The sequence below is a fragment of the Lagenorhynchus albirostris genome, chromosome 4, assembly GCF_949774975.1.
Source record: "Lagenorhynchus albirostris chromosome 4, mLagAlb1.1, whole genome shotgun sequence".
In the NCBI taxonomy this organism is placed as follows: domain Eukaryota; kingdom Metazoa; phylum Chordata; class Mammalia; order Artiodactyla; family Delphinidae; genus Lagenorhynchus; species Lagenorhynchus albirostris.
In genome coordinates, this window is record NC_083098.1 from 72,194,498 (window position 1) to 72,219,053 (window position 24,556).

At 37.9% G+C, this 24,556-nt stretch overlaps 1 protein-coding gene and 1 pseudogene across 1 annotated transcript in view; one reads left to right on the top strand and one right to left on the bottom strand.

Annotated features, from left to right (window-relative positions):
• Window positions 1-24,556, bottom strand: part of POLR2B (RNA polymerase II subunit B) — a 44,905-nt gene that overhangs the window by 13,254 nt on the left and 7,095 nt on the right. Inside the window, exons 4-16 of the mRNA XM_060148106.1 lie at window positions 21,270-21,382; window positions 20,925-21,144; window positions 20,384-20,542; window positions 16,550-16,714; window positions 14,261-14,457; window positions 13,977-14,096; window positions 13,004-13,190; window positions 9,664-9,807; window positions 9,257-9,396; window positions 9,047-9,158; window positions 5,460-5,614; window positions 4,385-4,583; window positions 3,904-4,072 (exon numbers count right to left, since the gene is read on the bottom strand). Of these exons, the coding sequence (XP_060004089.1) occupies window positions 3,904-4,072; window positions 4,385-4,583; window positions 5,460-5,614; window positions 9,047-9,158; window positions 9,257-9,396; window positions 9,664-9,807; window positions 13,004-13,190; window positions 13,977-14,096; window positions 14,261-14,457; window positions 16,550-16,714; window positions 20,384-20,542; window positions 20,925-21,144; window positions 21,270-21,382 (2,080 nt within the window). The remainder of the gene's footprint in view (window positions 1-3,903; window positions 4,073-4,384; window positions 4,584-5,459; window positions 5,615-9,046; window positions 9,159-9,256; window positions 9,397-9,663; window positions 9,808-13,003; window positions 13,191-13,976; window positions 14,097-14,260; window positions 14,458-16,549; window positions 16,715-20,383; window positions 20,543-20,924; window positions 21,145-21,269; window positions 21,383-24,556) is intronic.
• LOC132519563 (coatomer subunit zeta-1-like) lies at window positions 21,837-22,406 on the top strand (annotated as a pseudogene).

The following is a 24,556-nucleotide window of genomic DNA, read 5'->3' on the forward strand; positions in this document are numbered from 1 at the left end:
ACCTTGATTGCTCTCTAAAGAAGGATCATAGTAACAAGAGGGCATCTGTTGTTCTGGGCACCCTGATGGGTTTGTGTACCTGTATTTGGAGCAGGAAAAACTAAAATGCTCTGCTGGGAGAGGAAGGGGAGTAAGAAATCCTCCAAGGGAAAGGCAGTGTCAAGGAAGCTGAGTCCTTCCTGGGAAGGACCAGAGATAAAGCACCCAATAGCAGGGAGCCAAGAAGAGTTTTCAGAGATCAGAAAAGTCAAATAGTCTCTCCTCAGGCGTGCAATGAAAACTCCTGAAATCTAAATGATTTCCTCTAAGGAATCTTTAGTAATATCCACACTAGTCACCACTCTTTTGTGTGGATTGTCTGAGAAAACTAGAAGAATTTTAATTTTCACACACAGTCAAGCTGCATAACACAGAAAAAGTACATAAAGATGCAGGATCCTGACGGCAGGGGGGGATCTGAAAGGAGTCGGGAATTGGCAGAAATTCCAGGGTCTTGGGAGATGTAATATGATCCTACTACTAGGGAGCCAGGAGCAGGACATACGTGACATCTGTGATACATCGAATGGGCAAGACTTCCCTAGCACGTCCTCATGTTTCTGTGCAGCGCTACCTATGCCCTCCCTCTTCTCCAGGTGACAGCCTATAGGTGCTCAAGTGTCTTGGCCCTTGTGGGGCTTTCCTCCTCTCATGTGACAATCCTTGGATCGCCCACACTTGCTGTATCAACTACAGCCCAGGAGGCAACCCCCTCCATCCTACAACCTTTATCCAAGGTATCTGGGCAAGTCTGAAAGATCAGCTAAATTTAGCTAAAAACAGTAAACTTCTGAATTATATGTCTAATATTTTCTTCTTAGCTTAAAAGCCCCAAATCAAGAAACAATGTAGTGAAGAGGAAACAGCACAAGAAAGTGAAATGGGGGGAAGGTGTACATCTGGTCTAAAAGGGAAAAAAAAGGACCAGAGTTTACATTCTGGATTTTCAAATTAAGTTGTATAAACTTTGGGCAAATAACCTTTCTGATCCTGTCGCCACATCTGTAAAACAGAGATGATACAACCACCACTATCACTAATCAGCTAACATTTATTTCTCCCTTATTAACTGCTAGGCACTAAGCCTTGAGTTTTAAGTGGATTTAACCATCTAATCATCAGAAAAGCTTTATGAGGCAGGTACTATTATTATTCTCACTTTTTAGGTGAAAAAACATCACAAAGCTTTTATGATGCTTAGAAATAACATGTAAGGTGCCTTGGCTGGTGGTTCACACGAACTGCTCAATAAATATTAGTAACTTCAAAAAAGTATCTGTGATCTCAAAGACTATAAACATGTGAAATCTAGGATTACAACCCACCTGTCAGCCAGGCTCAAACCCTTTCAGCCATTCTGTCCCCACCTACTTCAAACCTCAGCTCAGCAGTAAGGAGGCTCTAAGTATCTTGACTCACTTTAAGTCAAGGTGAACTTTTGTCACAAGGATCTTTGCTCCCAGAAGATGTCAACCAAAGAAACAGTACTCTACAGAAATAGGAATGATACTAATCCAAAGACATTCCTTAAGATAACCCTATTAGCCCCTTCTCCGTAGGGCTCCTAAGCCCCTTAGAATTTGGCCAATGCAGCTGGCAGGTTAGGCAGGGCCAGAGCTAATAATTCAGCCATGATGGTCAGGAGACTGGTTACATCAATAGATTGAGCAAATAACTAAATATACTGAGGACAACGGGAGCCAGGTTTGTCACTGTCAGAGAATGGAATTCTAAAATAAACACTATGATGTTGTACTGGGATGGGAGATATGGTATTGATATGAACTCATGGTTCTTTAGTATATAGAGATATAAAAATAGATAAAGGTGGGGAGGGGTATATGCATACATATATTTTCCTAGTTCCAACAGCCGAGAGGACCTAGAAATGATAACATTATAATAGCAAGGAGGACACCTAGCACCCAGATTTTGGTCTCTACACACTATTCTTTTATCCTAAAAGGAGAAATGGCAAAGTCCAAATTTAGGGGAAGAAAAGCACAAGATGAGGCAAAATGTAAGGAAGTGCTTGAAGAACAATGAGGACCTATCAGGAGTCATCTTGAAGATACTCCCATTGGAAAATCTGGGACAATTTCAGCATCAAACAGGGAGGAATGATAAGATTAGAAAATCACCGTTTGGCAATAATCACCTGCTAAATTAATGACTGAAAGTGTGACAAGGAATAGCTATTCACATCATCTCAAAGTATCTTCTCACAAAGACTTATTACTTACCTAGTAAGTACAAAATAATTATAATTAATAAAAAGTGGAGAAACCTGACAAACAACATCTTAATTACATGATAAAAGTTAAAATCACTAATAATGGGACAGAGACAGCATGTGCTTCCTGATATCATGCCCTGAGAATACAGCACTGCTTCTATGCTAGTACTGCCAAAAATTCATAACCTGAATATAAATCATGGGGAAACAATAGTCAAACCCAAATTGAGAGACAATGTATAAAGTAACTTGACTGGACTCTTCAAAAATGTGGAGGTCATAGAGACAAGGAAAAACTAAAGAACTGTGCCAGATTGAAGAGACTAAAGAGACATGCACTATCCTGGATTAGATCCTAGACCAATAATGGATATTATGAGGACAACTGGCTTTGGCAGCAACTCAAAATCAGCATGTTGAAAACTGAACTTATTATCCTACGTCTAAAACCTCTTCTTTCAATCTAAAAAAGAGTGGATATATGTATAACTGACTCACTTTGCTGTACAGCAGAAACTAACACAACATTGTAAATCAACTATACTCCAATAAAAATTGATTTAAAAAAATAAATAAATAAAACCTCTTCTTTCTCCTAACATGCTCCCAATGTTATTAATAGTATCTCTCTCTTGATCACCCAAGCCAAGAACACCAACAATATTTCCAATTCCTTTCTCCCCTCTCTTCATCATTCTACATCTAATAAGTAATCAAGTGTTAATCTTAACAAGTGTATTCCAACAGGTGTTTCACGCCCTTACGCTTTTTCATGTCTCAATAAGGACCTTACCATTTCTCACTTAGACCACTACAAGAACCTCTAAGTTACCTCCCTACTTAATACCGTATATGACTCTAATCGATCCTTTACGTGACTGCCAGAATTATACTGTAAAATAAATTTGTAACTGTATCACTTCCTTGTTCAAAAAGGCTGGATAGGGTTTCCCTGGTGGCGCAGTGGTTGAGAGTCCACCTGCCGGTGCAGGGGACACAGGTTTGTGCCCTGGTCCAGGAGGATCCCACATGCTGCAGAGCGGCTAGGCCCGTGAGCCATGGCCACTGAGCCTGCGCGTCCGGAGCCTGTGCTCCGCAACGGGAGAGGCCGCAACAGTGAGGGGCCCGCGTACCGCAAAAAAAAAAAAAAAAAAAAAAAGCTGGATAGTTCTTCATTCTCCAAATAAAATTCAACCTGCTGTCTCCACACTATGAGGCCAAGTTATCACTCCCATGCATTTCCACTCAGGCCATACTAAACTGACATAAATACTGACAGTTGCCTTCATGCACCCAGGACCTTGTTCAAACCATCTCTCAAATTCAAATACCCTTTCATCAACTTTACTCTAGTCCAAAATGCTACCTCCCCTATGAAATTGGCTCTAGACTCCAACAGGAATCAATCATTTCTTTCACTCTGTGCTTCCAAAGGAATCTATACCTCCATCATAACACTTTACATATATCTACCTTTTTATTGAATTGTGCTCATGTTTTCCCACCACATTATAAATTCTAAGAGAATAGAGACTGTGTCATATGCATTTATTAACCCTCCAAAGGACCCACAAAAGTGTCTTAAGCATGGCAGGATCTTAAAAAATGTAGAACAAAACTGAACATACCTGCTGGCAGCTCTCTAAATCGTAGGTATTCCATTGACCGTGTAGTCACAAGTGGTTTTTGAGGATAATAGAGAACATGGGCCAATGTATCCATACGAACATGAAAGTTGGTAATATAAACCCCCATAGCCTGCTTACCCATAGCAGACTGGTATGTGTTTCTAGGGGACTAAAGGTAGAAATGAAAGCGGAATCAGTGAAAATTTAATTACTTCTAAATAAACAGACTTTACAGGGTACTTCATAAATCAGAAATATGGTTGGTAAAGTTCCTATTCTTTCCGAAAGATAAGTGATAACCATTTGGAATGATCAATTATGGCTCGTAAGAGTCAAACACAAGAATAAGCATATTAAATGCTGTAGTTCATCGTCTTTACACTAAAAGGCTTTTCTTCCAGAAAAAACTACAGACTAATCTCTAATTTTTATTCCGCTTCCCCCAATTCCTTACAAAGCATAGTCAAAAACTGCTACCAACCTGGTTATGATCAGGAAAAGGAATAATAGATGCACAGACACCAAGAATCATGGATGGATGAATCTCACAGTGCGTATATGTGGAACAATAAGCTACTTCCTTCTCTTGTAAATCATCTGGGGTCATTGCGAGCATCACTGTTTCTTCTTCTAGAGTATCAATATATTCTACTACCCCACTGGCCACAAGATCCTGCCAACTAAAAAAGAATTCATTTAATTTCCTTACTTCCTGAACTATTTTAATTAACTAGGCTTCCTACTTAATAAAGAGTATTCCTATATCTGTATGCATTCACATAGAAAGAGTCCCAAAATAAGCATACTATTGTTAACAGTGAAAGAAACAAGTTACTGAACAATACACATAAAGTATGGCTCTGTAACTACTGTTAGTTTGTTTTGCTCTGCTCTGATGTAAAGAACCTACTTGTGGGGCTAGGGTGAGTATATAAAAACAAAAAATAAGGTCTGGAAGAACAAATACCCCAAATGGTAACAGTATTTACTTCTGAAAAGGAGAGTGTGAATTGGGGGCTTTTATATTTTTTTATTACACCTATTTTTTGAATTTTTAACAATAAAAGTATACACATTCATATATAACTAATAATAAATTGTAAAAGATTCTTTTTATTAAATTTATTATTATATTGTTTATGTTATACATTATCTATATCACATCGGTTATTTTTCTTTTTTTTGGCCGCACCACACGGTATGCAGGATCCTAACTCCCCAACCAGGGATCGAACCCATTCCCCATGCAGTGAAAGCACAGAGGTTATTTCTTACTAGTAGTAGAGATAGTCATTACCATGTCACAAAGACTTTTACGCTTAAATAAAACCCTAAAAGTCTCTTACTTGATAACAAAAATTAAGAAAAAGCAAATGTGACTGCTAATGAGTACAGAGTTTCTTTCCGGGTCAATGAAAATATTCTGGAATTAGATAGCGGTAATGGTTGCACAATCTTGTGACTATACTAAAACCCACCGAACTACATAGTTTAAAATGCTTAATTTTAGGGCATGTGAATTATATCTAACTTTTTTTCTAACTGCATGTTCTTACCTGTAGTTGTTATATTCTCTCTCTTTCAATTGATCAATGTGTCTCTTCTTCAAAAGTAGCTTTTGTTTTTCCACAATCAGAAGTGGTCTACAAATACGGCCTGCATCTGTATAGATCCGAATCTCCCTCTCTCGAATATCTCTGATCATAGAAACCTATACATAAAAAGACAAAACAGTCTCATGAACTTTTATTTTCTCTGTATCATTAAGGCTTAGCTAAAAATACAACAGGATTAATAGATTATCAAATAAAATTAATAGATCTTAGTTTATCATTGTTCAATATACTAAAAATCTAGGTATAATTTAAAATTTTATATAGGATAAATATCTAACCTTGGTAAATATAAAGCTGAACAATATCTGGTAATAATGTCATGCAAAATAAATTAAAATGAAGAAAATATATGTTTGATATGACAAATACTAGTATATTTCTTATTTTCTTGTTTTCCCTCTTTGGTAATTACATGTACTTCACGTGTGTAACCTTTCAATATCCAGCCCTGTATCACTCTGCCTTGATCAGGCTTTCCCAGTAATAAGCCTGACTTCTCACAATCACCTATAAGACAAATGGTTTATAGTCTAGCTCTCTAATACAGCAGTCATTAGCCACATGTCACTACTGAGCACTTGAAATGTGGCCATTCTGAAAGGAGATATGCTGTAAGTATAAACTACTCACTGGATTTCAAAGATAGTACAAAAAAAATAAAATTTATCATTAATAATTTTCCATTGATTATATGTTGAAATTGTAATATTTTTGATGTATCCGGTCAAATAAAACATATTGAAATTATTTTCCTCCATTTCTTTTTTGGGGGGGGCCATGCCACAAGGCTCACGGGATCTTAGTTCCCCAACGAGGAATTGAACCCACGTCCTCGGCAGTGAAAGCGCAGAGTCCTAACCACTGGACCACCAGGGAATTCCCTTTTTTTTACTTTTTTAACATGACTACTAGAAAAACATAAATTGCATATGTAACTTGCATTATATTTCTACTGGATAGTGCTAGAAAATATATTCCTGGAAAACATCAAAAATATTTTGGGAAAACTTACAATAAAGAACATAATATTAAAAGCACTACAGAATCTGAAGTGCCAATATAAAAAGAAATAAGTCAAGAAGTAAGCAAATAAGAATCTTCAGTAAATTATCTAGATCTAATACATAATCTTAAAAGTCAACTAAGAAATGAATTGCCAATGAGTTGGGAAATGGAAAAACAGATTGGTATTTCTACACAAAAGTACTTTTAAAAAGTGAAATCACCATCTGGATACTTTTATTAAAGAAAAGATTGGGTGGGGAATTCCTTGGTGGTCCAGTGGTTAGGACTCTGCGATTTCACTGCCGGGGCCCAGGTTCGATCCCTGGTGGGGGAACTAAAACCACACAAGCAACTCAATGCAGCCAAAAAAAAGAAAGAAATTAAAGATTGGGTTTATTTAAGAAAGGAAAGGTTTGGATTACTCAGTTTTAAAATGATAGTAAATCATAAAAGCTTGATCAAAAACACCAAGTTCTCCCAAAGTAAAGAGTCAAAAGCCAAGAAGAAGATAAGTCCCACATTCCTAGCCCACTTCCTGTCCTTAGAAAACAATCTGAAACACTGTTTATGAGCAAAAACACCATGCGTGGCATTCTCAAATGCTTACCTTGAATCCTTAGAGAATTCCTAATAGAATATAGAATATTACAATACAGTTAATAGAATACAGCTCTTGTCTTAACAGGAAGACATAAACTGAGCTGCGTCTCCTCAAAGGCCAAACAGTATCTTGTGTTCCAAAGGAAATAGGTGTTCTTGAGAGGACTATTGACAGGAAAGCCTAACAGGTCCAACACAAGGCTAAAGTTAGAAATGGGTAAAATGAGGACCTCTGATTATCAGAAAGTATGAAGGAAAAGAAAAAGTACTAGACTCCTGAAAAATATACACAATTTTCCCACTAAGAAGCTCCCAACAACACTCTCCAATAGGAGATTAAAGAGCCTAGTCCAAGGACATAGGGTCCATTCATAGTTTCAACAAACACTCACTCAGTGTCAGACACTACATGTCAGGCACCATACTCAGAACTGAAAATACAAAGTCATATTAAGACATGTTCCCTTCCTCTGAGAAGTTAATAGTTTAGAATGTGAGGTAGGCAAATAAATCAACAGTTACTATCTGGTATAAGCATTCTGTCAGAAGTTATTTAAGGAAAATATGCCACATATAAGTCACAGAGACAGATCTAAATCAGGGGCTCAGCGAAAGCCTGCAGGCCAAATCTGCCCTCACCTGCCATCTATTTTTTTTAAATAAAGTTTTACTGATTTATGTATTATCTATGGCTACTTTTTACTACAACAGCAGCGTTGAATACACACCAGACACTGTAAGGTAAACCAAGACTAAAATATTTAATACCTGGTCCTTTAAAGAAAATGTTTGCCAACCTCTGATCTAAATCAAACTGGGTGGTCAGGTGAAATAACCTGAAGGAGACGAGAGTTAACACTAGAGTTTTGCAGAATTGGTGAGATTTACCTAAAAAAAAAGTAATAAGCACCCTTTTCCCTATTACCCATTTTTGAGGACGCATGGGTGACAAGGAGCACAAGCATTCCAGGTTGAGGGAATGGGCCCATGGAAAGGTAAAGAGGCCTAAAACAGCATGAAGAATTTAATTTTATCCTAGAGAAGACAGAAAACCTAAAGGCAGCTCTCAGCAGAAACACCTGGCATTAACAAAGTTCTCAATCACAAAAAACACAACCAATTTTGGTTCTTAGGCCTTCTCTTAGCCTTGCCCGCCACACTCAAGTGAAGCATGCTGTTCCTGATTTCTTCAAGCCATGAATACGCCTGGGTCAAAATCCAGGTTTGCCTGCTAGAGGAAGGCCTGGAGCAGCCAAACCTCGATTCTCTGCTTTGCTACATAGACAGGAGGTCAGCTTAAGTGTGTTACAGTTTCTCTCCAAATCCACTTTCACCGAGACAGACCCAAAGGTGTAGATTTGGGGAAATCAAAAGCCTGAGCCCAGCCCTCAATACAGTACACTAAAAGCAAAAGCCCTATTTTGGGGAGGAATAAAGCTCATACAGTATTTTGATGACTAAAAAAAAAAAAAAAAAAATCCATCCTAATCCCAGAGCTCTTCAACATTCACCTAAACATAAAGGAATCTAATAGAGGTGTATCACATTTCATGAATGAATCTCTGGATTCCGACAAAGGAGAAATCAGAGATATTCACTCGCTTTTTAAAAGCACTGTAGTCAGCTTTACAAAAATATTCTCAGAAGAATTTACTTCAAAATGTAATTTGAATTCCAAAATATAATTTAATAACAAATTACATGTCAAAATTTTAGATGCGTATATCTAAGGCATTAAAGCAAACAATACCTTATAATTAAATCTAGCTCAAAACATCATCTAGAATTTTGAAAATGTACTTTACAATTCAAAGGAAACCAGTTCAAGAAAGATACCAATGCAAAGATAACTTTCACCAGTCTTTATGCCTCGTTTGGAAATCCCAGAGATCATGTCCTCTTAATTAATTAAGGACTCTTACTTCAGACACAATGATGTCCATCTGACGCCTCAATTTCCGTAGAGTGTTCATAAGTTGTTCAGGATCTTTATGTATTCCAACCCAGCAGCCATTAACAAAAATCTTGGTTGCACTAAAATGCAAAACCAAAAGCATTCTGCACTTAGTAACCCTCTAATAAGTTATAACCGAAGATTAACAAGTTTTTTTTAAAATTGTATTTATACACACTCAGCAATAGCTGCAGGAGAAATTTCTTCTAAATTTTCCATACTCCATTCTTCTAAAAATTCCAGAATTGGAGAAGGCTGAGATCCAACTGAAATATAAGCCATCAGAGCTAAATTCTTCACAAGTCCTACAGCATGGCCCTTGGAATAAATAAAGTACATATTACTCATACTGATTTAACATGCCTATCCAAATTCTTTTCCACAAACATTTTCCTCCAATTTGATTTCAGAATGTACTCTTACTTCCTAAGAACAAAATTATAATATCTTAGTTCTAAACTATACTACATAGTTAAATAAAATTATAAGTAATTATAAGTAACAAAAAATTTCTTATAAAAGTAATTATACCCTACATGATTACTGTTGGACTTTCTGTCTTGAACATAAATTCTAATGCATTACCTCTGGAGTCTCAGCAGGACACACCATTCCCCACAACGTATTATGCAACTGTCTTGGTTTTGCTAGCTTGCCATCTCTACCAATGGGAGAATTTAAACGACGCAGGTGAGAAAGAGTAGATGCAAAAGTTAGGCGGTTTAATACCTAGAAAACAATAGCAAATCTTTAAAGTTTGGGCATTTTGGTTACTCACACTATCACGTTTTTGGCAAATACTAGAATCAGGCAAAGTCATATTTTTACATATAATCCACTCAGTGTCCAACTGTCCACATCCCTCCCTCCTTTCTCCATCCTGCCCTGGATAATCTTATTCACCCCTGTAACTTAACTGACCCTTACAGCAGCAATGGCAAATATATGACATACAGTTCTAACATACCACATAAATGTTTTGTTTACGGTCTATCTCCAACCACTAGGATGTTAGTTCCACAAGGGTGGGGAATTTTTATTTGTTTATTTTGTTCTCTGTTGTATCCCTGTACCTAGAACAGTACACTTGGCATACATTAGGCACTCAGTAAGTCTTATACGCTACCAACTCACATTCCTTTGATCACAGCAGACATCACTAATCCATCCGAGAACTTTTCCCAGGCTGAGGCCTCTGAATCCAACACAGAGATTCAACACTTACAGAACACTAAGCAAGGTAATACTTGTAAGTAAGATAATATTTAGAGGGATATAAAGCAAGCAACACAAGCTCAATGTACCTAATAACAAAATCACCACATTCCCCAGCCCTACAACAACCCATCCTCCTTCTTCTTCCTAAGTCTCCTGTCATTGTTAATGGCATCACCCTTCCCTTTATCTCCCAATCTAGAAATCTCAAGATATTTTTGTCTCTGACTTCCTCCTTTCACATATAATAAACAATAAACATATCCTGTCAACTCTATTTTCAAACTTTCTCAAAAAACCATTCCCAATGTCACAGCAATAAACCAGCCCCTTACCTCTTACCTATACTATTGCCATCAGCTCATAAGTTCCTGTAATGTCCTCTCCAATCTACTCTCCTCAGTTACCAGAATTATTAAAACACAGATATAGATAAGTTCACATCACTCACTGAATTAAAAAATATTAAACAGTTCCCCGCCAACTAGAGCAGCATGACTCTGAAGCTCTTCTCAATGAAGCCCCAGATGACCTTCCCCTACCAGCAGTCTCCAGAACTCCTGTACTCCATTCACATTGCCAAACACCCTCTCACCTCCACAACTCTGACCACGCTACTGCTACAGAATGGAATGTACTACCCCATTCTGCTCTGTCTGGTGAAATGTTACCACTTCCATAGAAGACATACGACCCACCTCCAGGAAGAACTGTTCTCTTCTCTCTACTCTGTGGAGTTTTCCATCATTCAACTAATCGGTCACAAAGTCTTACAAAACTTACTTCGTAAATATTTCTCAAATTTGACTCCACTCTCCACCTCTACAAAACTGCTCTAGTGCAGGCCCTAATTATTTCTCACTAAGGCTGTTGCAACAATCTTTCTGCCACCAACTCTGCCCTTCTCAAATCTTTCTCCACACTGCCAATTACTGTGAATCTACCTAAAAAGCAAAAATGAACATGTCACTCCCCTCTATGAGGTGTTCCAGCTCTCCACTCCAACTCCATCTTCCTAACTCTCCCGCTTTGATTTGAAAACCCAAGAATGCTCTAGCTCCTTCCACATACACATGCTCTTTTCTCCCTGTCCCTTTGTTCAGGATATTAAGTTTTCTCCAGTTTTCCTGTGAGCTATTGGTTCTACCCTCCTCCAAGACTTGGGCTCTTTCCCAACAACCCTTCAAGAATCAGCTCAACTGTCACCTCCTAAAGAAAACGCTTCTTTTCACCCTTTCAGCCAGTGCTAAATGCCTTTCTCCAGCATTCCCACAGAGCAGGTGTGCACAGCTCTCATTTAATACTCACTGTATCATGTTGTAATATCTGTTTACATCTATGAGTATAGACTGTGAACTACTGAAGATCAAGGATCATGTTTTATTCATTTCTGTATCTCCAATGTGTGACAGAGTGCCTGGCACATCTTAAGTCCCAGTACACACACTGAACTGAATTGGCAGGATGGCGTTTATCATAATTCAGCTCAAGGCAGAATGAGCTGTACATGGACGAATGTTTCCTCTAATAGATGGTAAGCTCGAGGGCTGGAAGAGCGTCTCATTCAACTCTGTGAACCCAGCATCACAAACACCAAGTAGACTCAACAAATCCTTACTAAACTAAAAGGAACTAGAAATTTAACTGGACTCTAAGCATCCTTCCAGAATTTCTTAAGGCATCTAGGTTTCTAGGAATCAGGAGCTTAAAGTTGGTGTCTGAATGCCAAATTAATAAGGTGATGCTGGTATAGGCTAGTTTAAAAAAAAAAAAAAAAAGAGGGGGAGATCCCCTCCATAAAACTAGACATATACACTATAAATTTTCAATCTTATAAGAAAATACAAAAAATAAATAAAAAATACCTAGTGAAACATTTTTGTAAAAGGTTTCCCCCATTACTCCTCCTGAGAGTAGCTATTCCAATCACTGTACATAACAACAGCCCAACATAGAGAAATCACTGTTAGAAGTATTACATTTTGCAAAAAAGGAAGCAGATGCCTATTTATTCTCTGGGTATCAGCTTCTAATACAGAGCTTTTAAGACAGAAAAACTGGGACTTCCTTGGTGGCACAGTGGTTGGGAGTCCACCTGCCAATGCAGAGGACATGGGTTCAATCCCTGGTCCGGGAGGATCCCACATGCCACAGAGCAACTAAGCCTGTGCACCACAACTACTGAGCCTGCGCTCTAGAGCTTGTGAGCCACAACTACTGAGCCTGCGTGCCACAACTACTGAAGCCCACGCACCTAGAGCCTGTGCTCCGCAACAAGAGAAGCCAATGCAACGAGAAGCCCACGCGCCGCACGAAGAGTAGCCCCCGCTCACAGCAACTAAAGAGAAAAGCCCGTGCACAGCAACGAAAACCCAATGTAGCCAAAAATAAATAAATAAATTAATTAATTCAAGAATATTTAAGGCATTTAAAAAAACCAAAAATTTCACAAACATGGACTGTTCCATCTCCCAAGAAGCTACTCGAATTCATTAAATATCTTGATGCAAGTCAAAACTTTTAAATCTCTTAGTAATGCTAACAGCTAATTTAAGAAAAATTTCACTTTCATAATTCAAAAGTCCCCAAGTACTTTTATATCTGACCAAGAAAAAAAAAAGGCAAAACAATTTACATTCAGTGAATGAAAGATTCTATTAGTCCCATAACATTTTCTTATCAAACCTGTAGTCACAGTTAACATCCTTACCTGAGATACTCCAGCTCTGGCTTGATGAGCTTTCTTTTGGTCACCCCAGTTCCCAGTAGCTAAAGAATATTTTAGGCCATCAGATATAATCCTTGTTTTAATTGCCAACTCCAAGTTAAAATCCTTTCCTCGATCAATGAACTTCTGGGCATAGATCCGTACTTCTTTAAGCAAATTCTTAAACATTCTGCCCAATAAAATGTTTTAAACATGTAAAGGTCTACAATATGCATCCTTAACAAGGACAATATTGCCCACAAGGGGGCGAAAAGTGGTTGAGGTAGAGGGAGGGAAGTGTTATTACTTTTTATATAAAAAGCAAAGACGTACATATGGTACATAAACATATACAAGCAAAGCAAATAGAGAAAAATAGTCAAAAGAGGCCCCTTAGTGGGGCAATAACAAAACGAGGTTGAAAAACACTAATATACAACATGATAAATAACAGAACACGTACAAAACATTGCTAATATTATTTCTGTATTAAATTACCTACATTATTTTTACAAATAAGTTTTTCTCATTATAAAAGTATTATATGTTCAGTATAGAAAATACGAAAAATATAAAAACATATCAAGAATAAGATAAAAATCACATATAACCCCAATACTGAGACAACCACTGCTAATATCTTGATAGACTTCCTTCCAGCTTTTGTTTTTATAAACTGCAAAGCAGAACTAATAAAAATTCCAGTATCAGCACTTAGAAAATCAAGGCAATAATTCAGCTTTCTCAAATGCTTTGTAAAGGTAGAGAAAATGTAAACAAGTTATAAATTTCCTCACAATCTTGTAATTCTCAAATTTGAAGTATCAATAGAACTAAACTGGGCAAGTGGCAAAGAATGTAGCTAACTTCATGTGTACCCAATATGGATGCCAAGATAGTTTAGCATCTCAAGTGCAATAACCAATCTAAAGTGAAATCTCTCTACTTTTAACAATATCATTCTGTAATTCCTTACCCTCTAAATAAGAATGCAAGTAGTGGTCCAGCAAGGTCCAATCTTTTGTTTCCATAATGATCTCTGTCATCTAATTCTCTTCTACCCAAAGCTGCTAGCAGCAACCTATGAACCATGTACCTTTAAAAAAAGAAAAGAAAGAAGTAAAAAAGAAAGGACATGGTTTGGGATTTTTTTTTAAACTTATACATTAAAAACATCAATTTTGACATTTTTAGCTTTAAGAAAAATTTTATCTCAACCACAGCTTGGCAAAGAACTTAAAACAATGAAATTTGACATACCCCAAGAAATAAGCTTTCTTGGTCTCACAAAAATCACTGACACCAACATGAGGGAGCATTTCTTTCTGTAATACTTCCTTTGCATATTTAATCCTTTTCTCTTTGGTGACACCAGGCTTTGCCCCTCTTGAACCAATGAAATTCAGTGCGACATTCTGTTCTTGGATGACAAAAGCTTCATCGAGAGAAGGTTTAACCTAGCAGTTAATTTAAATAAAAATTATTTTCAAATTCATATCTTTAAAATAAGGCAACTGTCACTTAATTTATGTTAAATATCCCTATGAACCTAACTGAATATGCAAATATTTTTAGCAATTCAAGGAATCACAAAATCTTAGAACTTGAAGACACCTTAGAGATCTAGAGACCTCTGAAAAAAATCCACTCATCAGCACAATTATACTTTCCAGAAAAATACAAATAATTCCATTATAACAGAGCACAGTGAGTCTTGGGGATGTTTTGTTTGTTTTTTACATTTTAATGAACAGTAGCTTTAAAAAGTTCCTTTCAAATATCTAAAATCAATTTAGAGAAGTTTAACACTCAAATTAAAATTTACTAAGTCTCAAATGAATAAATGTGTCATACTGTTTTCAGCCTTGGTTTAAAAGGTTATCTTTTAAGTATCTAAATACTTATTACCTTTAAGTTTAAAAAAAAAAAAGCATATGACTATTGCCAAAAATCTAACCAGAATCCATTTTTGTCATGTAACCATATCAATAAATACTCTAATAACTAAAATATACTCCACCTTCTTTGTGACAGATGTTTAGCCTGTATTTTACCTTATTTCTCTGTAGTCTTAAAGACTCTGGATGATTCAGGACAACTTTAAGAATATCAACTACTCCTTAGCCAAGGATCATCAATGGAAAAGATTGATAAGGAAATGCATATTTCTCTAGACTCAACAATCCTTCCCACAAAAATAATAACTTTACAGTGGCGGAACCTAACATACGGCACTGTGAAATTAACATTACCAATAATGGGACACAATAAAATCATGTGACTCCTGATGTGATGCCCTGGAAAGCACACAATATGATCTCTGTATTTGTCCTGCCAGAAAATGCATGAATTGAATCTAATCATGAGGCAATATCAGAAAAACCCAAATTGAAGGATATTCTACAAAATAAATGGCCTATCCTATCCAAAAACTTCAGTGTCATGAAACACTAAGGAAAAAGACAAGGGAAGATTAAAAGAGACTAAAGAGACATAAAAACAACATGTAATACATTATCCTAGATTGGATTTTGAACCAGGAAAAAAAAGAAATGCCATTAGGACATGATCAGGACCACTGACATAAACCTAAATAAGATCTCCAAGTTAACAGTACGTACTGCACTGAAGTACCAATTTTAAAAATTGTAATACTATGATTATGTGAGTAAATATCCTGATTCTTAGGAAATATACACTGAAGTATTTAGGAGTAAAAGGGCATGATGCCTAAAACTTACTCTCAAATGATCCCGAAAAAAACAATGTGTATATATAGATAAAGAGAATCCTAAAGCAAATGCGGCAAAGGTAACAACTGCTGAAAATAGGTGTAGAGTATACAGGAGCTGTTTGCAACTTTTCTGTAAGTTTGAAATGATTTCAAAATAAAAAGTTGTTTAAAAAAAAGAAGGTATCAACTACATTTTCCCTTTTTACTACACTGCATCAGACTAGTATCCTTTTACGATTTTCCTTACTACTGTTTCTTCTTGCTGCTGTCAATGAACTCTGACTGCCTCTAGTTTTCATGTCGATTTTACAGAGAATTGTCAAGAAAGAAGCCAAATGGACATATATACACTACCAAATGTAAAACAGAGAGCTAGTGGGAAGCAGCCACATACCACAGAGAAATCAGCTCGTTGCTTCGTGATCACCTAGAGGAGTGGGATAGGGAGGGTCAGAGGGAGGGAGATGCAAGAGGGAAGAGATATGGGGATGTATGTATATGTATAACTGATTCACTTTGTTATAAAGCAGAAACTAACACACCATTGTAAAGCAATTATACTCCAATAAAGGTGTTAAAAAAAAAAGGTAAAACAGAAAATTAATTCACTAAATTCTGGTATTTATATGCCTTTAAAAAACAAAATAAGAAAGAAGCCAAGGCAGGGCTGAAGGCTTTCACTACACAGTAAACAGCATGGGGTTTGCAACAGCTAAACTGATCTTCAGAGCAGCTTTCTACTATGTTTTTGGATTAGCAACAGTAACTTTAAACCTCTTGAAAAATACTATGAATACATTTTGCTTGCACATTACCATTTCCATCATCTCTGGATCTTCAAAATCATAAATAATATGCTCTAAAATATCTCTGTCAGACACAAAACCTAATGCTCTGAACACAATAATGATGGGAACTTCCTGCTTGATATATGGTAGGGTTGCCACAATGCGCTGACCAATAGCACTCTTTTTTGCACCCTAGAAAAATAAAAAATCATTAGAATATGAGAATACAGACGTTATAGCCATATATAAACATCAAAAGAACCATTTTACATACATGTTCATTGTAGGTGTTTCAAAAGAGGCATGCCTTTCATATTCTAAGGAACATCCTATGGCTGCTTTTCAAAAACCACTGCAAGAGGTTTACTTATTTGATGGATAGACTGGTCATCTGAACCTGAGAGGACTTCCATTCTCTACTCTCTGTCTGCCAGGATCCTCTAGAACTGCCCCAGACTGTATTTGGAAATGACCTTTGGCTGCAGGTATGAACACAGACCCCCCTCGTCCTTTCCCCCAACCAAAACAATTAAAAATTTTGGAAGAAAGAAATAGATGAGGGGAAAATAAGAGAGAATATAGCTAGACAAATGTGGAAAAAAGCTAAGCACAGAATGAAAAATAAATACTAACTCAGAGTTGGTCTGTGACATATCTCCAAATATGAATAACATTTCAAAATCAACAAACAGCCTCTCTCACATAAGATTCTCTTCCAATTTCTCCCTCTTTAATTGCAACACAGAAGTGAAATAAAAGTTACTACACTGGCATACAAACACCTGGTTTCTCAATTTTAATCAAATTTCTTTCCTTCAATATCAAAGTCTATCTTCTCTTGGCTTCATAACCCTACATTATCATGGTCCATCTAATAAGTTTCTGTTGTCTTCCTCCTCCTACTTCAGGCCTCCTTCCTTAGAAACCTTAACCTATCTCACGGATGTTCAGTAACAACTTTACATAAAGGACAGGTGAATCTTCATCTTGACCTTTTTCCTGTACTCTCAACCCTCCCATCCCAACTGCCATTTGGCTGTTTCAACTTAGTTTTCAATTATTCCATTTGTTTCATCATAGACCTTTTTCAGAATACACAAAACATTAAAAAAGAATGCCTACACCATGCATCACGCCCCCTCCAAACCTTTTGTCTAAAAATGAACTCACTAGGTTCTTTCTACAAATCAATTCTTGGACGTTCTCTATTTTATCTAGAACCTCAGGAGAGAAAGATAGAATTTTTTTTTTTCGCGGCTGCCCACATGCTGCTGATACTTATAATCACAATGTTGGCAGCTCAGGCAGACTAGTCATCTTTTTGGGTGCACACACTTTAGGAGCCTAATAAATACAGGAAATTCAGTGGCTGAGAATCCTAATTTCACTCCATTGCCAGCAAGCCTCAAGGCCCAAGGCAAGTAATTTCTAAAGTTGGAAAGGTGAGGGAAGGTTTCAGATTGTTTTAAAATAGCTACTGTGGGCACTAATGGACATGACAATGAAGCCCTTGGCAATGATTACACAAAGCCTGGTGGATACAAGGAGTTGTGAGATACCAACTGTCCCATACTTAGCCAGGGTTGACTACAAAGCACTCCGAAAGCACACAGAGTATGGGAATGGGCAGTTGGCTACATCTTTTAGCCACAACGTCCAAGTTGACAGAATCACTATGAACAACTGTTTGTGAATTAAAAAAAATTAAAAAGACTACACAGAGGGAGTTCCCTGGTGGTACAGTGGTTAGGACTCAACACTTTCACTGCCAAGGCCTGGTTTCAATCCCTGGTCGTGGAACTAAGATCCCGCAAGCTGAGTGGCAAGGTCAAAACAAAAAAAAAAACAAAAAACCTACACAGAAATATACATGTATACTGAATTTCAACAAAATAAAGACCATACACCTTGATTGTTCACTTCATTCCCTTTAAAATATTATCCTTTTAATTTTATTTCCCATGATTATAAGACAAAGACCTTGTGTATTTGCTCAGTGATTTTCAACTCTGGCTTCGCATTAGAGTACTCTGGGGAATTAAAAACAACAGCAACATGGGCACCAACAGCAATTTAGGCCCGATTCCTAAATTGATTAAATGAAAATTCTGGAAAGAACCAAAGAATCTTAACTGATTCATCCTCATATCAAACTTATCACTAAATCTAGATGATTTTCCTTTCTTTTGCCCTTCATAATCCAGGCCAATGCTTATCAACAAAGAATGCACATCACAATCACCTGGGGATCTTTTCCAAACACTTGTACTTGGGCCCCATTCTACCCCCAATCACAAGTAAAAACCATTTTAATTCTTTAAAACACCTATTCCACACAGGATTTTAACTTCAGGCACTTAAACCTCTCTAATGTTCAAGTTCTTCTTTATAAAACTTATTAAAGTGACATTCAACTCTGCAGAACTGTTTATAATAGAGCACAAAACTGGAAACCTAAACATCCATCACAAGGGAAATGGCTCAATAAATTATGCTGTATCTACGCATGGAATATCAACTTAGAAACAATGATCAACTGCTGATCTAAATCTGTTTTTAAAAGGTATCAGCAATGTTCAAACAGTGTGCATAGTATGCTCCCATTTGGTTTTTTTATTTTTTTTTTAAATTTATTTTTGGCTGCATTGGGTTTTCGTTGCTTCAAGTGGGCTTTCTCTAGTTGTGAGTGGGGGCTACTCTGTTGTGGTGCACGGGCTTCTCATTGCAGTGCCTTCTCTTGTGGCAGAGCACGGGCTCTAGGCATGCAGGGTTCAGTAGTTGCAGCATGCAGGCTCAGTAGTTGCGGCATGCAGGCTCAGTAGTTGTGGTGCATGGGCTCAGTAGTTGTGGCATATGGGCTTAATTGCTCTGCGGCATGTGGGATCTTCCCAGGCCAGGGATCGAACCCGTGTCCCCTGCACTGGCAGGCGAAATCTTAACCACTGTAAAACCAGGAAAGCCCCCATTTGCATTTTTTAATTAAGACTATTTCTGGATGGATTCATGAGAAATTATCAAATCAGCTGCTTCTTAGAGAAGAGATCTGGGGGTCAAAGGAAGACTAATTTTTATAGTGTACGCTTTTTTGTACTTTTTTGAACTATTTAATGTGTATATGACTTATTTAAAAAAATTTTACAAATAAAAATGTACATGAAATTAAATAGTTAATTACAACAAATCTCCAGTATAGTTGCAAAGATTAAATCAAGCAATCTGAGTAACATAACTGGCACATAGCAAACAGTCAAGAAATGCTATTATTAGATTACATTATTGTAAGTAACAAGCCTATGGTAGGTGGCTTCTAAGATGGTGCCTAATGATCCCTGCCTACTACTACTGCCTTGTGTAGTCCCCCCCTGAGTATAGACTAGATGTACTACTGACTTGTATCTAACAAAAAGAACATGGCAAAAATGATAGGATGTTGCTTCCAAGATTAAGGTGTAAAAGATGGTGATTTCCATCTTGCTCATATGCTCTACGGCTCTGCTCAATTACTCTCTCTGACAAGCAGGCTGCCATATTGTCAGGGGCTGTATGGAGGGGAGCCGTGCAGCAAGGAACTGGATCTTGCCAACAGCCATGCAAATAAGCCTTATGATGATGACTGCAGCCCAAGCACTTTGTTTGCAGCCCTGTAACCAGAGGACCCAGCTAATCCACATCCAGACACTGTGAGATGATAAATGTTGCTACTGGAGTGATTTATTACACAGTAGTAAGTAAATAATAAAATGCCTACCATACAACACTGATAATATGCTCCAGAAAAACTTTCTGACTAAACATGCAGCCTGGTAACTTACAAAACTAGACCAAAAGGAATAAACCCAAATGGCATATAATAGTCCATACCTGTCCTCCTCTTGCCAGCATGCTAACCCAGATAGTACTGGTGGGTCGAGAAGAATTCTCCAGACATGATCTACACTCTCCTGTGTAGGCATATTTAGAATCCTTTTTGGCAAACACATAGACTGTGTTTGTTGCCATTTTCTCTTGAGCAATCAGAACCTATATGGACAATAAAATTACAGCCATAAAACCAACAAGATCTTTGAATTAGAAAGAACAGTGAAAGCTACATCTTTATTTAGTCTGACTGTATAGGCTCACTGAAACATCAATTCTTGAACTTTACAAACTCCATTTTGCATAAACACTTCACCAAAACATATAAGCTCAAACTGACCAAATTTCTAGTGTATATTATTGGGTTGACCAACCCAATATATATAACTAAACAAGGTTTTGGTTTAATATAAATTCGGCTGTCACCTCCTTAATAATTCAACTGCTACTTCCAGATTATACAAAAGTTTACTTTTTGATTTCAACTTTCATGATTTAAATCTTAATCATCATTTGGTAATTAAAAAAAATAATGCTACTATACCTTTTCGGATCCATTAATAATGAAGTAGCCACCAGGATCCAAGGGGCATTCATTTAACTCACAAAGATCACGATCTGTTAAGCCATTCAATAGGCAGTAAGTTGAACGCAACATAATTGGAATTTTTCCTATAAAAGTTTTCTGATGCTGTGTCTGAAGTTGTTCTTCGCCTTCTTTAATGACTGTTTTTGTTATATCAACATAAAGTGGAGCAGAGTACCTTTGAAAATAAAAGTAGATCACAAGTGAATACTAAGGTGATTACTAAAACTCTCAACTGGCTAAAATTTTATTTTCTGAATCTTATTTCAATATCAGCTGCTGGAAAAGAAATATTTTTCTTACGTGAGATTTCTTAATCTGGCCTCATTTGGCATCATCGGTGATGGAGCACCATCTCTTTCCCAATGGGTAGGCTTGGAGAGGTAAATTTGTTCGAACTTCAGCAAGTATCTTGGCTAAAATGAAAACAAAAACAATGGAAAAGGGTAAATAATTTTTTCCATAAAACGATTTAATGATTCCATTTTAATCAACATTAACATTTTGAGTAGAAACAGCTCTAGAAAATGCCAAAGTTAATCCACTTTACTAAAATGGTGACTCTCCGAGGGCAACATTCATACTCCACAAATGTCAAGTTTTATACTTCATCACTTTCTTAAGGTGGAAGACAAAAGGAGATTTAATGTATCACAAGTAAATAAAGACTAAGCTCTGAGTTCATATCAAACAACTGAAATGGATTTGCATTAATGATCTGTATAGCTGTTTCATGTGCCCTCTCCTTAGTTTAGGTCAGGTTAACAAAGTTATCAGAAAACAAAGAAAAGATAAATTCATACAATTAGAAGTGTGTTCTAAACTAATCAACAGAAGATAGAAAAAAAGAAAACCTAACTCTTCAATTAAATGTACAGAAGACATCGGTACCAGCTATGGGGCAAGATAGATGCACTGATTTCGGACCCCTCCTTGTACACTGTCAAAGCCATTCTGACTCTGGACAATGATGGAGATAGATTTTTTCCAAGTACTGTGATGACAGCTACCTCGGTGTCAAGGAGCAAAAGGCCTTTGAGAAGAACACTTTCAACAAGACCTGTCAGACTGACACTGAAACTGCCCTCTTGGGAGGCCTGACAGTGGTATGCAAAAGCAGTTATCGATCTCTATTTCTATACGATTGGCAGCTCATACGAAAATGAGATGATGCTCATGGCTATTCTGAACTGCCTCTTCTTCGACTCACTGAGCGAGATGCTGAGGAAAAATGTAGAAAAGTGAGCTCTGCTGAAGAACATGGAGGGGTTCTTCTTGGTTGTGGATGAAATCGTAGATTGAGGGGTGATCCTAGAGAACAATCCCCAGCAAGTGGCACAGCGGGTGGCACTAAGGGGAGATGTCCCCCTTACAGAGAAGACTGAGTCTCAGGTGCTGCAGTCAGCCAAAGAACAGATCAAGTGGTCACTCCTTCGGTGAAGACCTCACTGTTCCTGGCTCCATAACCCCTCAAAAAATCCACATGTCTGCTGTGACTTCTCATCCAGTCCCCCAACTAATGCTCTCAGAGTCAGCTCGGGGATCCCAGGGATCCTTAGATCTCCATCCTGTCTGTGGCTGCCTCCCCCACAAACCCATATACGCTTCCCATTCCTTCGCACTCTTTTTTGCGGTTCCGGGACTAAAGCTCTCAACAGATTTTTGGACACAGGGCAGTGGAAGAACGCTCTTCCTTTCTCAACTGGATTATGCTCCCTTGCTTTCCTATCCCCCATATTTTCTCCCCCACTTCTGTGCCCTTTGGCTGCAGCTACACTTCAGATCAAAGCAGGAGAAAGAATGTGCTGAGTGTTTTCCTCCCTTTGTCTTTACCCTGCCTTCATCCCAACAGCCCATCAAGGGGAGGGAGAGCAAATTCTTTTCTACAGAATAAGTGGGGGTGGGGAGAGGCATATCAAGTCTCAGCCACAGCCCTACATGCTGACCTCAGTATTTTCTCCCATTCCTTCTTACTGTCCAGGACTCCAGCCTTGGAAAAAACCTTGGGAACAGCTCATAGGCAGGGGACAGAGTGGAATAAGCAGTGATTTAAATTTTATTGGAGAGGGCCTATAACATTCTGTATTTCAGCCACAGCTGCATGTTTTACCCTGATCCTGGCTTACAGTTTCAAAACTGCTGTGGTCTGTGCGTACCCACTGTGGGAGCGTCCATCTTTTTGTCCGATACCTTAACTCTCCACCTTCACTACCTGTGGGATCTCTGCCTGGCTTGTCCTCTCTGTGCCCTGGAGCAAAGCCAGTCCCTGAACTAAAACTCCATTGTAGTCTTGGGAAGAAGAGTTTCTGCTCAGAACTGGAGACAGGGTGGAATTGATGACTTGGGCCTCTGGGATCTCTCAGTCCCCTTCTCCCCCTCTCTTGCATTTCATTCTTCTGTCTTGGGTCTGAGATATCTGCTTGACCCTGTCCTCTCTCTGCCTCAGCCTTACATCCAGGCAGTAGGTCTGGTCATCTGGTCACCTCCCCTCCCTAGGTCACTGAGAGAGGTGCCTCTCTTCAGAAAACTTTTGGGATTTGGATTTCCCCAGGAAGGCAGAGGATGGCACACCCACTGTTGGGTCTCATCTCTCCCCTTGACCCAAAACTTCCCACAAATGTCTCAAGAAACCCTCCTGAGACTTAGTGTTTTGCCCCACCTGCCAATTCTCCAACACTGAAGTGGGGTGGATAACTGGGCATCCTTGGGGGGCATTTTTGTGTAAGGGATGTATAGAGTCAGGATGACAGCCACCTTCATATACTGCTCTGTGCAAAGAGGAATTTAAAAACACACAGAAAATCCTAATTACTATTCTACATAAAGGAATGAGAATTTCCAACCCTGGCTGACTTTAGCTCAGTCCATAGTTAAGAAAGAAAGAAAGAAAGGAAGAAAGGAGAAAGAAAAGTTTTCAATTAAATATCTATCTGCTACCCAATAAAACAAGATCCATGAGAACTTTCCAGAGCTAAATGGATAGTGGATTTCTCTCTAAATCAAATATCAGAAAAGGAAAAATGGGACTAAGCAGACCACTAAAGGAAAATTATTAATACCCAAGTTTCCCAAACTGGAGTAGGTAAAGAGCAAAGAGAACTAGTGGTGATAATGAAACAAAAGGAATTCAGCCATCCAACTACTCATTTCCACTATTACCCTAATCTAGGACATTACTATCTGAAACTTCAGCTATTCCAAGATTTTAATCTGACTCCAGCCTCTTCCCACTCCAAGTAAACACCATTTCCAAAGTAACCTTTTAAAAATAATGCTTCATGTACATTCTTTGACAATCTTTCCACAATGCCCCATGACATCCAAAGCATGTGACAATCTGGTTCCATCTTATCTTCCACGAACACCTATCAAAAACAGATCAAACCAAAAACAATATACTGACTACTGTGGTCCCTCTATTCCAGCCATAAGCCAAAAACACAAAGTATTTTTGCTGAAATGATTAAATATCTTTTCCCTACTAAGACTAACGCCCTTCACAGTCAGCTTAAGTCCCTCCCATCTTTTCCACTAAGCTCTGATAGCCAAGCTTGAGAGAGCTCTTTGGTAGTACTTATTCTGGCACTATG